We start from the raw sequence: 13,461 nt of genomic DNA on the forward strand, positions 1-13,461 counted from the left end.
GACGAGAGGGAAGGCCCGCTCTCTCTCCGACCCTCCTCTCGCGGATAAAACCCAGATGTTGGCCGCTCACAGCCACGCTTCCCACCCGCACCCCCCCGGGCGACATCGTCCGCTCGCAGGTGCTCTCGTCCCGCGCGCCCCGAGTCCTGCTCGCCGACGCCGCGGGGCTCCGGCCGCTGGTGCCGTCGCTGCCGCACGTCCCCGAGCCACTTCGGAGGTGCGACTCTGCTTTCGTTCCCCGGAGCCGAGACACGAGGCAACGGGAACAATTGACGCCGCAAAGGTTACGCGCGCGATACGCGAATGATGTCGCTACGACCACCCGCATCCCGGCGGCCGAGCGCCACCTGCGGCTGCCGAGGACCCTGCCCGGCCGAGCCGTGCGCACGCCGGGACCGCCGCCGAGAGCATGATGGGACCGGACGGCTCGTCTCCCACTTCGAACGCGTGACATTCTCAAGCGCGCGCCTTTCCATCGCTCGGGCCACAGAAACTGCCGCACTGCCTGAGGACTCTGTTCTCTAGACAACTTGGTCAGGTTCCAGAAACACCGACCTCAACTCAAGGCCTGAGCGCGACGTGGTATGTGAGCCGGTCCGTCACCGAGCCCCTTGACGGGCGTGACAGCAGCAGCGACGATGACCCTGGATTTACCCAGACCTTCCGTGGCGCCGTGTGACCGGCGCCACGCCCGGCCTCTCAGACAGACGCTGCCATTTCAAACTCCCGGCAGCCCCCGGAGGCGGGCGCCAGGGTCGGACTGTGAATTTACAGACAGGGATTCCGAACGGCTGTGGCCACTTGCCCAAGGTCACAGAGCCAGGGAGAGGCCGGGCCGGGCTCTGCGCCCAGCCTCACCTGACCCTTAGTGACCTCGTTACTTGGGCCGCACGCCGCGTCTGCGACCCGTGCGGCCCGGGCATGCCACGCCACCTACGGCTCCCTGGGCAAGCAATCTCCCGCCCGAGTCTGTGCCCGGCTCGTCCCCTCTGTCCGGAAAGTTCTCTGCTTCCCTCCCACCCCCGTCACCTCGGGGAACTTTCACTCACCCTCCGGCACCCGATTTAAGAGTCTTCTCGGTGAAATCTTCCCTCCCGCCCACACCCCGGGGTTTTTAGCTTGTCTGTCATCCCAGCCCAAATTTTATCTCTTTCCGTTCTCCAGACAAAGATGTGAAAATGTGCGGAGTGACAGCTGAGTGACTGAGAATTACGACAGGACAGAACGTGCTGTACTGACCTGACCGCTCCCTGCCCTGTCGGCCGGCTCCCCTCATCGGCTTACGCCAGGTGGTCAGACAGAATTAATTCTCACTGCATCCGCACGAGCAAAGCGTTAACTTCGTGAGGCACCGAGGATATGTTCTCTCTCCGACCCTCTCCGACGCGCTCTGATAACAGTGAGACCCACGTTTCCCGTCTCCGCCGAGAGAGCGTAGGGCCGTTGCTTTACGGATGCTCAGGACACACAGCTCTCCCGAGGGGACAGGAATCTACCTTTACACCTGCTGGTGGCTAAGACGGCCGGAAGCGCCTCTGTCCGCGACACCCCCTCCGCAGAGGAAGTAGGAGGCAGGAGTCCTCAGCCGTGGTCCGAACCGCGCTCACTCGCTCCCGCGGTGCGTGTCTGAGCCCGCGGCCCGGCCGTCGTGTGCGTTTATCTACAGGTTACGTGCTGTGCTACTGTGCTACTGTAGTCGCAGTCAGTGAGTTACAGAGCATTCGTGAGATGGGGGCTGGAAGGGACACCTACGAACAGGAGCTGCACCGCCCCCTGCCCCGCCCAGCACACCCACACGCCCCTGCTGGGGTAAGTCCCACCACTGCCGAAGAGCGAGGCCACCTGCTGGCCATTCTCCGCATGGCTGCCGACTGGCCTCCATGGGTCCAAATACCAGGCCGAGCCCCGTGGCTCCCAGCGCCTGCTGGACTGAGCACCCAGGCCCACCCACGCAGACTCAGGCACTAGGGCCAGCCTGCGAACCCGGCTCCAGGTCCTCCCGCATGGACCCAGGCACCAGGCCGGTCCCCCCGCGTCCAAGCCCTGGCCTTGCTCACCTGCCGACTCAGGTGCTGGGCCTGCCCGGCCAAGGACCCCAGCAGCAGGCGCACCTGTGATCACCGCCGGACGGCCCGCCTGGAGCCAGGCTTTGCCTGCTGGAGCCTGTCCGTAAAGGCCGTAAGAGGTGCTGCTTTCGCAAACGGGGGTCACCGCCGCGAGGCCACGAGGGCCAGGAGCAATCGGGAGACGAGCCGCCACCGAAGGAGGCCGACGGAACTCCACTGACTGACCCGGAAGAAGCGGGGGGTCCACGGACTGTCTGACGAAGAACGAAGGAGGACCCCCCCAAGGTGAACACGCGGCGGGGGGGGGCTGCTTCCCCCGCCTCCGCGGCGCCACGTGACGAGCCTCGGCGGGCGCGGCGAGGCACCCACGAGACATTACAAAGCGCGAGGACCGAAAAGGAAGCGAATCGGCTCGGGCATCGCCCTGAAGGCAGCGCGTCCGCCCCCGGGGCTCCGCCGAGGGAGGGGCTCGCACGGGTACACGGGGAGACGTGCACAAGAATGTTCACGGGGCGCCGTTCAAAACGCCCCCGAACCGGGGCTGGGGGGGAGCAAATGCCCCTCAAGAGTGGAATGGACATCGAGGTGACCGTGCCAAGCAAAAGAAGCCAGAGGAGAAGTTGCAAATCACATGACATCACTTATATGTGAGCATAAACCTAAAAGCAACAAACGACCAGGACAAGCAGAAAGACTCAGGGGCATGGACTACAGACTAGTGGTTACGGGGGGGGGGGGTAGACGGGGTCAAGGGGTCAAATGTGTGGTGACAGAAAGAAATCTGACTATGGGGGGTGAACACACAGTGTAAATATATATGTGCCTCGCTGTTCAAGTGTACGGCTGAAACTTATTGGATTTCGTTAACCAACGTCACCATAAAAGAAAAAAAAAATTTAAAGTAGAATGGACAAATTGTGGCATTTTCGTACGGTAGGTCCCTAAACACCAGTGACAATGAACGAATAATGTCTATAAGCACAAATGCAGGCAAATCCCCCCAAATAAAACACTGAACAAAATAAAGATCGCAAAAAACATCTATGATCATTTACATACGACTCAGAACACTGAAAAAAAAAAAACCCTAAAAAGCAGTCTGCTTAGGGGTGTACACCTACGTGATGAGGTGAGTGGAAAGAGGGTCACGGAAGCCAGCACAGGGCTCGCCTCTCGGGAAGACGAATGCAGGGCTTGTCTTGGGGGGCTCCTGAGGCGCTAGGCGGCTGGTTCGAGGATGTGTTTATTCTTTAGGCTGCACGGGTACATTTCATACATGTCGTATGCGATATATTTCGTCATAAAAGTCTCTTTCGAAAGCAATTATTACCAGGTCTCACTACCAATCTACAGAGAAAACCAGGGTAGAGGAGCATGTTAACACCGAGAGCAAACGATCATCGCAGAGTGGACTCTGGGGAAAGCCAGAGGGCAGAGCACCTTGCCTCTTCCACACAACATTTTGAGAGGGGAAAAAGGTGACGATGGAGGAGCCCGGAAGTTACAAATTACCAGCTGCCGTGCAGGGGTCTGGTGCGGACCCCACACTAACGAACCAATTGCCGATCGGACATCGTGGCAACGGCAGGTGTGTGAACGGTCACTGGACGTCGGATGGCGAGGAGGATTTGTTCCGGATTTTACCGGGGCGCGGCGATGGCGCAGCAGTTCTGTTTTAAAGGGCGGGGCGGGGGGGCCCGTCTTTTAGAGCTAGTTAGTGAAATAGTCACAGATGAAATCAAAGCGGTTGAAGATCTGGTTCGAAAGTAACCCTGGGCGGGAGGGGCAGGAGGAAGGACGCAAGGTTGGCCCACGAGCTGAAAATCACGGAAGCTGAGGACGGCACCCCGGGTTTCACAGCATTTTAACGTTTGAAATCTTGCGCGCTGGAAGTTAAAGCGAGATAAAAACCAGGGCGAAAAATAAAGGAACGAAAAGAAATTAAAAAAATAAAAAAAATAACAAAATGTTTGCTAAGTGGAGGTCCGTTTTGAAAGGAATGCTTTGGGTTTCATTCCCTTCTCACCTGGCCCGGAGTAGCACCTTTCTTCCACGAGACAGTCCGGATCGCTGCTTCTCGGTCCTGACGGTGCGTACAAGGGCCCCGGGGAGCTGGTGAAGACGCCGACTTGGACTCGGCGGGTCCTGCATTTCCGGGAGCTGCCAGGCGAGGCGGAGGCTGGACTCCCTCCAGCTCGCCGCCTCCTTTCCCTAGTTCCTTCTCGCCGCCATCCCATCGGGTCTGGCTGAGGATCCAGGCTGGGCAATCACGCCCCGTCAACCCCTCCAAAGTCCTTGCCCCCCTCTTCAGTGGGAGTCCTCTGGCGACACCCCAACCTGAGACACTTCCCAGCTCTAGGTGCTTGAGCCTGCGTGCCTGCGAGCCGCTGGAGAAGCACCCACTGCGTGCTTCATCCTCTGGAGAAGCACCCACTGTGCGCTCTGTCCTCGGGAGAAGCGCCCACTGCGTGCTCCGTCCTCGGCCCTGCTTCTTTCCTCACGGCTCTGTCGTCTCCCTCTGCAAGAAGCCCGCCCTGCGTGAGCCGATCTTCTCGTCCTCCCTCCTCTGCTAACGGCCTCGCCTCATACTCCATCGTGAAAACTGCGGCTGGCAGCAAATTCTCCCCCTTTCGCCACCAGATCTCCAAGCGTCGATGGATGTGCTCTACCTTTTTCCTTATCAGCCCCTCCTATAAAAAAAAACATTCGATCTCGCTCGCACACTGTGAACACGTTCCCTCTCTCCCGCTCCGATGGTTCGATGGTTCGCACGGTCTGGAGGCTCCTGTTCTTACTGTTTTTTTTTTTCCTTTTTTCTTTTTTTTAGCGAACACAAAATCAAGATGTTTCCGCAGGGCACTCGGTGTCTCAGCAGCGCTCGACGTGGCTGATAGAAAACCTGATTTTTTTCCCTTCTCTCTCCCCCGCTCCGTGCGCCAACCCCATAAAAAATGCTAATCCTCTCCTAGTCTTTCCACCCTAGGCGGTAGCATCGCCAACCTGGGGGGGCTTCCAGAATACGCCCCTTTTCTTCGACGCCTGTCAGAACCATCGGCTGCTTGGTCTACGACTTAGAACAGTGTTGTGATCCGTCCACGCTCAGCCCCTCTGCACCACGATTACATGAAACTAAACGGCCTCCTCCTCGCCCAGCGAGCCGTCGACTTCCTTCGCTCGGGGTCTTTGCACATGCTGCGGCTGCCCGAACCCTGAGACGCATTCCGAGTCCCACGCGCCCAAGTGCCATCCCAGGGCGATGGCCTCACAAGGCTTCCTGGGCTCCGGGTCACGCCGGGCCACGCTGTGAGAAGGGGTGTGGGGGGGGGGCATTTCCACACCGCGTCCCAGACGCCCCCCGACCCGTGTCCGAACCCGATGCGCAGGCTCCTGCTCGTTCTGAGCAGCAAAGAAGTCCGACACACGACCGGGTCCAAGGTCACCTTCGGTCACGTGACACCGGCCCCGGCTTCCCCTGGCTTCGGACAGAGGCGGGCGGTTTCCAGCGTGCCGTGTGGCTGCGTGTCGTAGACTGGAGACGGGCAGACGCCACGCTCTGCGGCCCCACCGCGGGCTGCGTCCCGGCCCCGGGGCACCGGCGCGGTCGGGAAGCAGATGCGGGCGCGTGAGCCCGGGGCGCCCCTCTCTCGCTGCTGCCGGAAGCCCCGTCGCAGGCAGCAGGCTGCCCCGGCTCGCTCCAGGCGGGGACGCGGGGCGGGAGCATCCGAGTGGCCTGCCCGTCAGCAGACGCCGGACTGAGGACAGCCGGGATCGAGCCCTGCAGCCAGCAGGCCAGCCGAGTGGCCGCGGAGTGACGCCGGTCGGGGCCACCGTGCCGCCCGACGACCTCTGCTGCGGGGCCGGCCCCCGGCAGGATGGGCTACGGGAACTGTCCCGAGCCGCTGCGTTTTGGGGGGGCTGGAGGTGGGGCAGGGATGAGCTGGAGCACCTCCGCCGCCGGCCTTGCACACGGCGGAGCCGCCCGTGTGGCGTGCCTGCCCCGCGTGCTCCGCGGGTAGTGACCGGCCCCGGGGCGCGGCCCGGGCCACGCGGTGGGGCCTGCGGAGACGCCGCGGCCCGGATGGCCCGCCCGCCACGAGGTCCCACTCGCCCGGCACGCTCAGCCATCGGCACGTCCCCCGGGGGCCCCGCCCTCTGTCCCTCCAGGCCCCCCAGACATGCTGTTCCTTCCGTCTCGAATGCCTTTCCTCACTGCGCACCTGCCCGCCCGCGGCTGCCCTCGGGTCACCGCCTGCACGTGACGGGGGCAGACGGACGTCCTCTGGCCAGCTCTCCCTCCGCCCCCCGTGGACGCACATGCCCGGCGACGCGCCCCCGCGGCACCCCGCTATGCTCCCATCCTTAGCAAAACCCCCGTTTGCGGTCCCGGGCCACGTGCTTAATGGCCGCCTTCCGCACTGGGCTGCGACACCCACCGGGGCGGAGTCTCTGCTGGCTCACAGAGGGAGCCCCAACTTCGCACGCGCCTGTCACGCCGTGGGGCGGGGGCACACCGAGGCGGGCCAGCGTGCCGGTCAGCCGGGAGGGTCTGGAGGCGCGCCGCCTGGGCCCGGCCCCCCGCCCCGTCCCCCACCAGCTGAGTGAGCTAAGCGGCCACCGTGCGCCTCAGGGTCCTTGTCTCTGAAGTGGGGATGGAGGTGGCACTCCTCGCTGAGCCGCTGTGGGGCTCGTGGCCGACGATCGTTAACTATTTCTTGCCGCACGACGTCGGCACGCCTGGGTGACCATGGGCCAGAACTGTGACGCGGCCGAGGTCTCCTCCATGCCCAGCGCTTAACCCGGCGAGGACGTTTGCCTTCACCTCCCTGAGAACTCCTGCCCCAGCCGCCAAGCACTCTGCCTCGTCCTGCAAAGGTACAGCCTCGCGACCCCTCGGCGCTGAGCGCCGGCTCCTGGGCGAGCCCTGCCTGCTCCCCGGGCGGCATTGGGGTCAGAGCCTCGTCCCCAACTGCTGTAACTGCCCCCCGACTCCCACCACGGGGCGAGCCCCCCACTGAGCTGGGGTCGGAGCCGACACACGCCCCCCGGGGAACAGCGTGGAGGCCCCAAGAGATGCATCGGCCCCTGTCGACACACGCGTGCACACGCGTGTGCACACGCACGGCGTCGGCGGGGGGCGCGGCTCGCGGCGCTCAGCGCCCTGCCAGGCACCGGGTCCTCCGGCCGCCCTTTCTGGTTCTGGACAGAGAGAATGTAAGGGGCTCAGTTTCCAAAACACGTCATTCAACACGGCGAAGGGGACGAGGATGCCCAGGGCGGCAGCGAGCGAGGGAAGCTGGGGGGGCTATGGGGGGGGAGCACGGGGGGCGGGGGGGGGTGGTGACAGCCGCAGCCTCCTGCAGGGAGAGGCGGGAAGCCCCTGCTCGGTCGGGGCTCCGCTGGTTGTCGCGCAGGTCAGGGTCAGGCTGCGAAGCCGCCCCCCGTGGGCTGCCCCGGAGCGGCCAGGGCGCCCGCCCGCCCGCAGTGAGGCCGTCCGGGGCGGAGCCACAGGTGACCCCGCGGCAGCGCGCTCAGGAACTCACCGGCCCAGGGTCCGCGCGGGCTGTGGAATGCTGGGCTTGCTCCCGGGGGGCGGCGGCTGCGGGAAGCCGTGGGGTCAGCTCCGGCCAGGGGCGGGGAGGGCCCGGGACAGGCTGGGAGAGGGCGGCCCGCTGTGCCTGTGTATTTCAACTGTTTTGGAGAACACGTAGCCCCGAGTCACATGCTGCCTCCAACATCACCGGAGTCGTCACATGACGCGGCCCCCGTCATGTGACGAGAGGAGTCTGCCCAACTTCAGCCCCCCCCCAGCTCCCGCTCGCAGGCTGACAGATGACGTGTTTCTGGGGGGACCTCCTCCCCGCCCCCCAAAGCCAGCCAGAGGGGGAGGGCTGCAGGTGGAGGCCCCGGGAGCCTGCGGCGCTCAGGCCTGACCGTGTCTCTCCCTGTCCCCAGCCCCTGTGGCCCGGGGCGGGGCCGGCCCCCTTTGGGTCTCGGCCTTGCGAATGACCCCAGTGTCTCTGTGGGCCCAGCCGCCGCTGGCTCCGCGAAGCCCACCTGCGGCCGCCGCCCCTCCGCGGAGCAGCAGGCGGCGGTGGAGGCGGCGGAGGCAGGACCGGCAGCTGCGGGACAAGGGCATGGGGGTGGGGGGGGCAGCGCCCCCGCTGAGCTTCCTAGTCCTTTCTCGTTTTCCCTGCGGCTGCGGCGAGTCGGGCGGGGAGCGTCGGGCCCTGGATCGCGCTGCGTCTTCGGAGAGCGCGGCCGGGCTGCTGCAGGCTCGCCGCCCTGTCCCTCCGTCCTCTGTCCGTCCCTCTGCCCTCTGCCCTCTGCTTCTGGATGTCCACACTCCCTCCCCAGGATGCAGGGAAACGGATTCGGCTCGGGACCCGGCGGGGCGTGGCTGCTCCCAGGGCAGCCGCCTCGTTCTCTCTCTCTCTCTCTCTCTCTCTCTCTCTCTCTCTCTCTCTCTCTCTCTCTCTCTCGGGCTGTCCCTGAGCGAACACGTCCCCGCCCCCCCCCCCCGCGGGCCCTGCGCCGCACGGGGGAGGGGCAGGGCGGGACGACCTGAACCGCCCTGAGCGCGGTGTCTGACCCCGAGGCGGGAAGTGCAGACGGCGCGCGGCGCGCACCCACGAGACGGGGACTTCATCCCGGGACGAGAGTGCTTTCCAAGACCGAAGGGCCGAGCGCGCCCCCAGAGCGCGCGGCAGAGTACATTCTGAACGCCCGCCATCGGATCTTCTTCCACGCGCCCAGGGGGACAGGGCGTCCGGTCGCCCGGGAGAGGAAAGCCGTCGCGTGCCCAGGGACCGAAGTCGGACTGGGTAGACGCCTCGCCGGCATTGGGCATCGGCGGGCGGGGTGACGAGAGCCGCCTCTGGGGACACCCCCCTCACGTAGAGGTCCGTGCCCGCCGGGGCACGGGTCACATGTGGGGGGCGCAGGGCCCGCTCTGCTGTCACGTGCTCGCCAACACGCTCTCCCGCGGCCTGCTCGCCGGCTGACTGGAGCACGTGCCCTGCACCCCAGACGCAGAGAAAGGCATGGGATGGGACAGGCACAGACCGGGGGGCGGGGGGGCCCCCGGGACGGCGGCCAGGGTCCTCGCGAGACCTCGCGTGGAGGAAGAATGAAACTCGGGGAGCCCTGACTTATGTGAAGATGCCGAGGGGCTTGGCGTCGTTGGTCTCCACAGAGTGTTTTTGTTGCTGTTGTTTTTTGTTTTAAGTGAGACAGTTACTAACTCCGGGGAGAACAAAGTGTCCCCAGAAGGGAACCCCAACACGCTGGACCGTCCGCGACGTCACGATGCGTTCTGAGGTGGCCCCAGCACTGAAGCGCCTCTGGAGCACGGAGCGGAGACAGGAGCGTGTGCACAGGGGACGGACGGGGAGAGCTGCCGTCACTCAGGCTAGGACCCGAGGCCAGGACCCGAGGTGCAGGGTGCGGGAGCTGGTGGTGCGGGGCGGGGCTTGCTGTTTGCCTCAAAGCCCCGGCAGAGGCAGACGAGGAGGCTGACGGGTGTGTCCTCCGGAAGAGATGGACGACTTCTCAAACCACTGCCGCTTTGTTCGACGGGAAAACAGAACAAACGCCCCAAACGACTAAAATCCTGCACACTGAAGACACGGCTCACGACCCCGGCGACCCAGATGAACTCCGCCGTGGACGAACCCGGGGCGGAGGATCAGCTGGGTCGCGGACGCACGGGTGACTCTGAGTGCCTGAGCGCAAGGGAGCTTGGTTTGGGGGGCATTGTGATTCCCAGTGACATCTAACATTTTCGAGTGTTAATTGGCCGTTTGTAGTTGAGTTTGTAATTTTTAAATTTAGAGGGAAGAGAAAAGCCGCAAATTTTAAGGATGGACGGAGCTGCTTCCGCCCCCCCTCCGAGGGCACAGTGCGCCACAGAGGGACTGTGTCCTGGTCCGGAGACATGGCGGGATGACTACGGCAATTTCCGGCGGGAAGCGCCTACCTGCGGCGTAGGGCAGCAGAGAAGGGGTGCGTGGTACCCCGGACGATGAGAGGAGAAACGCCGCCAACCTCGCACGGCTGCGGCTCTCCCACGGCGGGCCAGGAAGAGAAGGACCAGCCAGGGACAGCCACCGGTTCGCCAGGAGGGGCCCGCGGACCCCGTCGCGTCAGGAACGCGGGGGAGGCCCCGGGGCACCGGCCGGCGAGTAACGAGAAGGGGGGGCCCCCGACCGCCACCCGGGTTACGGAGTAAAACGAAACCTGGTATTCTGGGCACATGACCCCGAAAGCACAAGTAACAAAACCAAACGCAAACGGGCCGGGCGACCGCAGACCAAAAGGCTTCTGCACGGCAAGGAACCAGCAGCCAAGCGAAGAGGCACCGGACGGGGTGTGGAGTGACCTCGCAGGGACAGGCCCTCGCCTCGCCCCCCGTCCCGCCCGACTGTGAGGCGCTCACTGCGCCCAAGACCCCTGTCTGCTCGTGCCGAGGGGCACCTGCTTCCTCCGGGAGGATTCTGGGTGTCACTTCTTTAGTTTTAAAAACGTGGCGCTGGGGTTGAGGCCACGTTCCTGGCTGTGCCCCCCCCCCCCACCGCCCCCTTCCTCTGGCCTTCGGCACAGTTTCCCCATGTTCCTTTCTGATCAGATTTTACTGTTCTCCTTTTAGAAAGTGACAAAGAATCATCACGAAAAATAAAATCATTCTCTGGAATTATTTATGCACCATTAAGCCTAGGTTGAAACATAGTTATAAACAACTTGCAAAGTCCTGTTAGAGGCCAATGTTGCCACAGCAGAACGTTTCATTGTGCACCCTGAACGGACGCCCACTCTCATCTGGGTCACTTGTACTGCTGAAGACCAAAAACGGAAAACCGACCAGGACATTCGGAACGGCGTTCCACAGGCGAACGGCAGCCCTTCCCGGCGTCGGGTGTCGCAAGGTCGCTCCATGGCCCCCCCCTTTTAAAGTGCACGAAGAGGTTAGTAACCACCATTTTCCAAGTCTTTTAACATCTTTAAAATAATCTCAGACTAACGATGAAGAGAGCCTTGATGAACCCCTGAGCCTGCGGTACTGAGAGGACCCCGGAGACCTCCGGGCCCCGGGAACCCCGTCTTTCACCCCGGGTGCTGACAGACGCTCACGGGCCGCCTGCCCGGCCGCCTGTGCTCGCTGCTCCTCTTCCGCGATCGTCCGCAACTGCTACGATTCAAAGTGCTGGAGAGAAACGTCAACGTCAAAAGGGCGAGTTTACGAAACGAGAAAAGAAAAAGTGGGAAAAAGTGGGGACACTCGGTAGGCAGCCGGTCGAAATGAGGTGCGCTGAAGGGGGCTCGCGGGGGGCGGCAGCGGGGGGGACGGGGGGGGCCCACGCGCTCCCCTTCGGTTTAGCTCCCGTTCCGTGCAGAGGAACAGCGTTCGCCCGGGAGTTAAAGGCAGCACAGAGGGGGACAGGCGGGGACACCTGCGCACGGCAGGGCGCCCTGTCGGGACCACGCCCTGGCCCTGGCTCCCGCCCCGGGAGGGTCACGCCGTCCGCCGTCCGGGGCGCCGGCTCACAGAGCTCTTTCTCGGCCCAACCGCCAGGCCTCCCAGCGCCCTCGGCACGCGAGGCAGCGAGTTCTCGGAAGGGCACTAACCACCCCGTCTGCAGCTCAATAATTATTCTCCTCCCTAGAAAAAGGGGACACACCACCGGTTTCCAGGGAGTCTGCGAAATTAACGTCCAAGCTCCAAAGACAGCCCTCCCATCCCGTCCGCCCAGACGCTGCAGGGCAGCTCAGCCGGCTGCCCGCGTCCTCAGCAGACACACGGCTGAGGCGCCCGGAGCACAGCGGCAGGGTCGCCGCAGCACGTCGGGACGCTGTCAGCTCGGAGCGCTGCCAGGCGCGGTCCGACAGGGCGGCCGCCTCGAGTCACCAGCGGGCTGTGCGGCAGGCGGGGCGGGGCCGGGCGGAGACTCCAGCTGGACCACACAGCCACGTGCAGGGGACGGCGAGCTCGGGACGGCAAACCCCGGCGGGTCTCACGCTGTCCAGCACCCCCGGGCGCAGGCTGAAGGGGGCCAGCCAGGCGCAGGCTTGCAGCCCCCGGGCAGGCTGGACCTTCGCGGGCAGCAGGGTTTGCTGCTCAAAGCAGCAGGTGACATCGCGAGCCACCAGAAGTTTGAAGGATCGAATAAGTACAAGCCGCCGGCGCGGTGCCTGGCCTGGCCGAGCTCTCTCCTAAATCACCTTCCGAGTCCGGCTTTGTCGGGCAGTGTCCGCGCCCTTCCCTGGGGCTGCGGGTTGAGCTACCGCCCCACGGACGAGGGGGAGGTGTTGGGGTGCTGCCACGTGGCTGAAATGGCGGGGTGTCGACAACCACAGGGAGGAAGGAGGAAGGAGGAAGGGCGCGCGCGGGCCGGGCTGGCGCCGCGGGCCTCCGCCAGGCCGAGGGCGTAGCGCTGGGGCCCAGGCTGCAGACGGCGTGCCGGGTGCGCGGCTACGAGGCGGGTCACAGGTGAGGCTGCCCCGGGAAGCGGCCTGGCCTGCAGGCGGTGCGGGCCGGCGGGGCGCAGGCACCGAAGGGCGACGAGCCTCGCCGAGGGTGGCCCAAGGAAGGGGCCGTGCGTGCGACAGTGCGTTCCGAGGGCCAGGGCCTGGGCCAGCGCGGGGTGCGGCCAGCGTCGGGGGCGGTCCGCCCGTGGCCTCTGCAGGAGCGCGGTGCGGGCCGCAGGAACCACCACGAAGGCCGCGCTTCCCGCTCGGCCCGGCCGGGGTGCCCGCCCCGGCGCCGACGGCACCCTCACGCAGCCGGTCTCTCTCCCAGTCACTCCACCTTTTCCTTTGTGTGTATAACGCTACATTAAAAACACGCTCAAGAAAGCACGTCTGCACACCGCCTGGAACCAGGCGGGGCGAGCACGCGACCCCTCCCAGGGGCCCCTCCCGCCGCTGCGGCCCTTCCCCTGGCCAGCCGGCATCTTCCCAGACCCCGTTGACCCGCCACGCCCCCAAAGTGGCAACACCCCGATCCAATCCGCTGGTGGCAGCTTCTCACCCGCCCCAAGACCCGCCTGGCACCGCAGCCAGGAGGCGCTGCCCAGCGCGCGGGGGCCCAGCGCTGCCGCCCGCCGCCTGGGGCCGCGGGGCTCCCTGGCGCGTCCTCCGGCCGGCACTTCATCGGGGGATTTCGCACTCAGGGTTCCCAGAGAAACGCACGACCACAAACGAGTCGCCATTCCTCGCCCCGGAATTTCAAGTCCACCCCTCTAACCGCTACACTGAAACCCACCTCGAGTCACTCCGCCAGGTCTCCGACCCACCCTGGCTTCCCGCTCACACGCTGCCCGGCGATGCTTCGCGTCGGGCCCCCAGCCCCCTGACGGCGCGTCTCCTACGTGGACGTCGGGGTTCTGTGCATTCGGTTCCC

The 13,461-nt window shown here is 64.8% G+C and overlaps 2 protein-coding genes across 2 annotated transcripts in view; one reads left to right on the forward strand and one right to left on the reverse strand.

Moving 5' to 3' along the window:
- The window catches only part of TNRC6A (trinucleotide repeat containing adaptor 6A), a 98,801-nt gene extending 89,888 nt beyond the window's left edge, over positions 1–8,913 (reverse strand). Inside the window, exons 1-3 of the mRNA XM_036225862.1 lie at positions 8,693–8,913; positions 8,121–8,185; positions 7,607–7,768 (exon numbers count right to left, since the gene is read on the reverse strand). Coding sequence (XP_036081755.1) covers positions 7,607–7,768; positions 8,121–8,185; positions 8,693–8,913 — 448 coding nt within the window. The remainder of the gene's footprint in view (positions 1–7,606; positions 7,769–8,120; positions 8,186–8,692) is intronic.
- A 1,173-nt stretch (positions 8,914–10,086) lies between these two features.
- On the forward strand, positions 10,087–12,689 carry LOC118606675. Its single transcript, XM_036225863.1, has 3 exons — positions 10,087–10,174; positions 11,113–11,343; positions 11,726–12,689. Exons 1-3 carry the CDS (start codon positions 10,087–10,089, stop codon positions 12,274–12,276), a joined length of 870 nt encoding a protein of 289 aa, XP_036081756.1. The 3' UTR covers positions 12,277–12,689.
- Positions 12,690–13,461: the final 772 nt, after the last annotated feature.

The sequence above is a fragment of the Rousettus aegyptiacus genome, unplaced genomic scaffold, assembly GCF_014176215.1.
Source record: "Rousettus aegyptiacus isolate mRouAeg1 unplaced genomic scaffold, mRouAeg1.p scaffold_m13_p_8, whole genome shotgun sequence".
Lineage (NCBI taxonomy): Eukaryota > Metazoa > Chordata > Mammalia > Chiroptera > Pteropodidae > Rousettus > Rousettus aegyptiacus.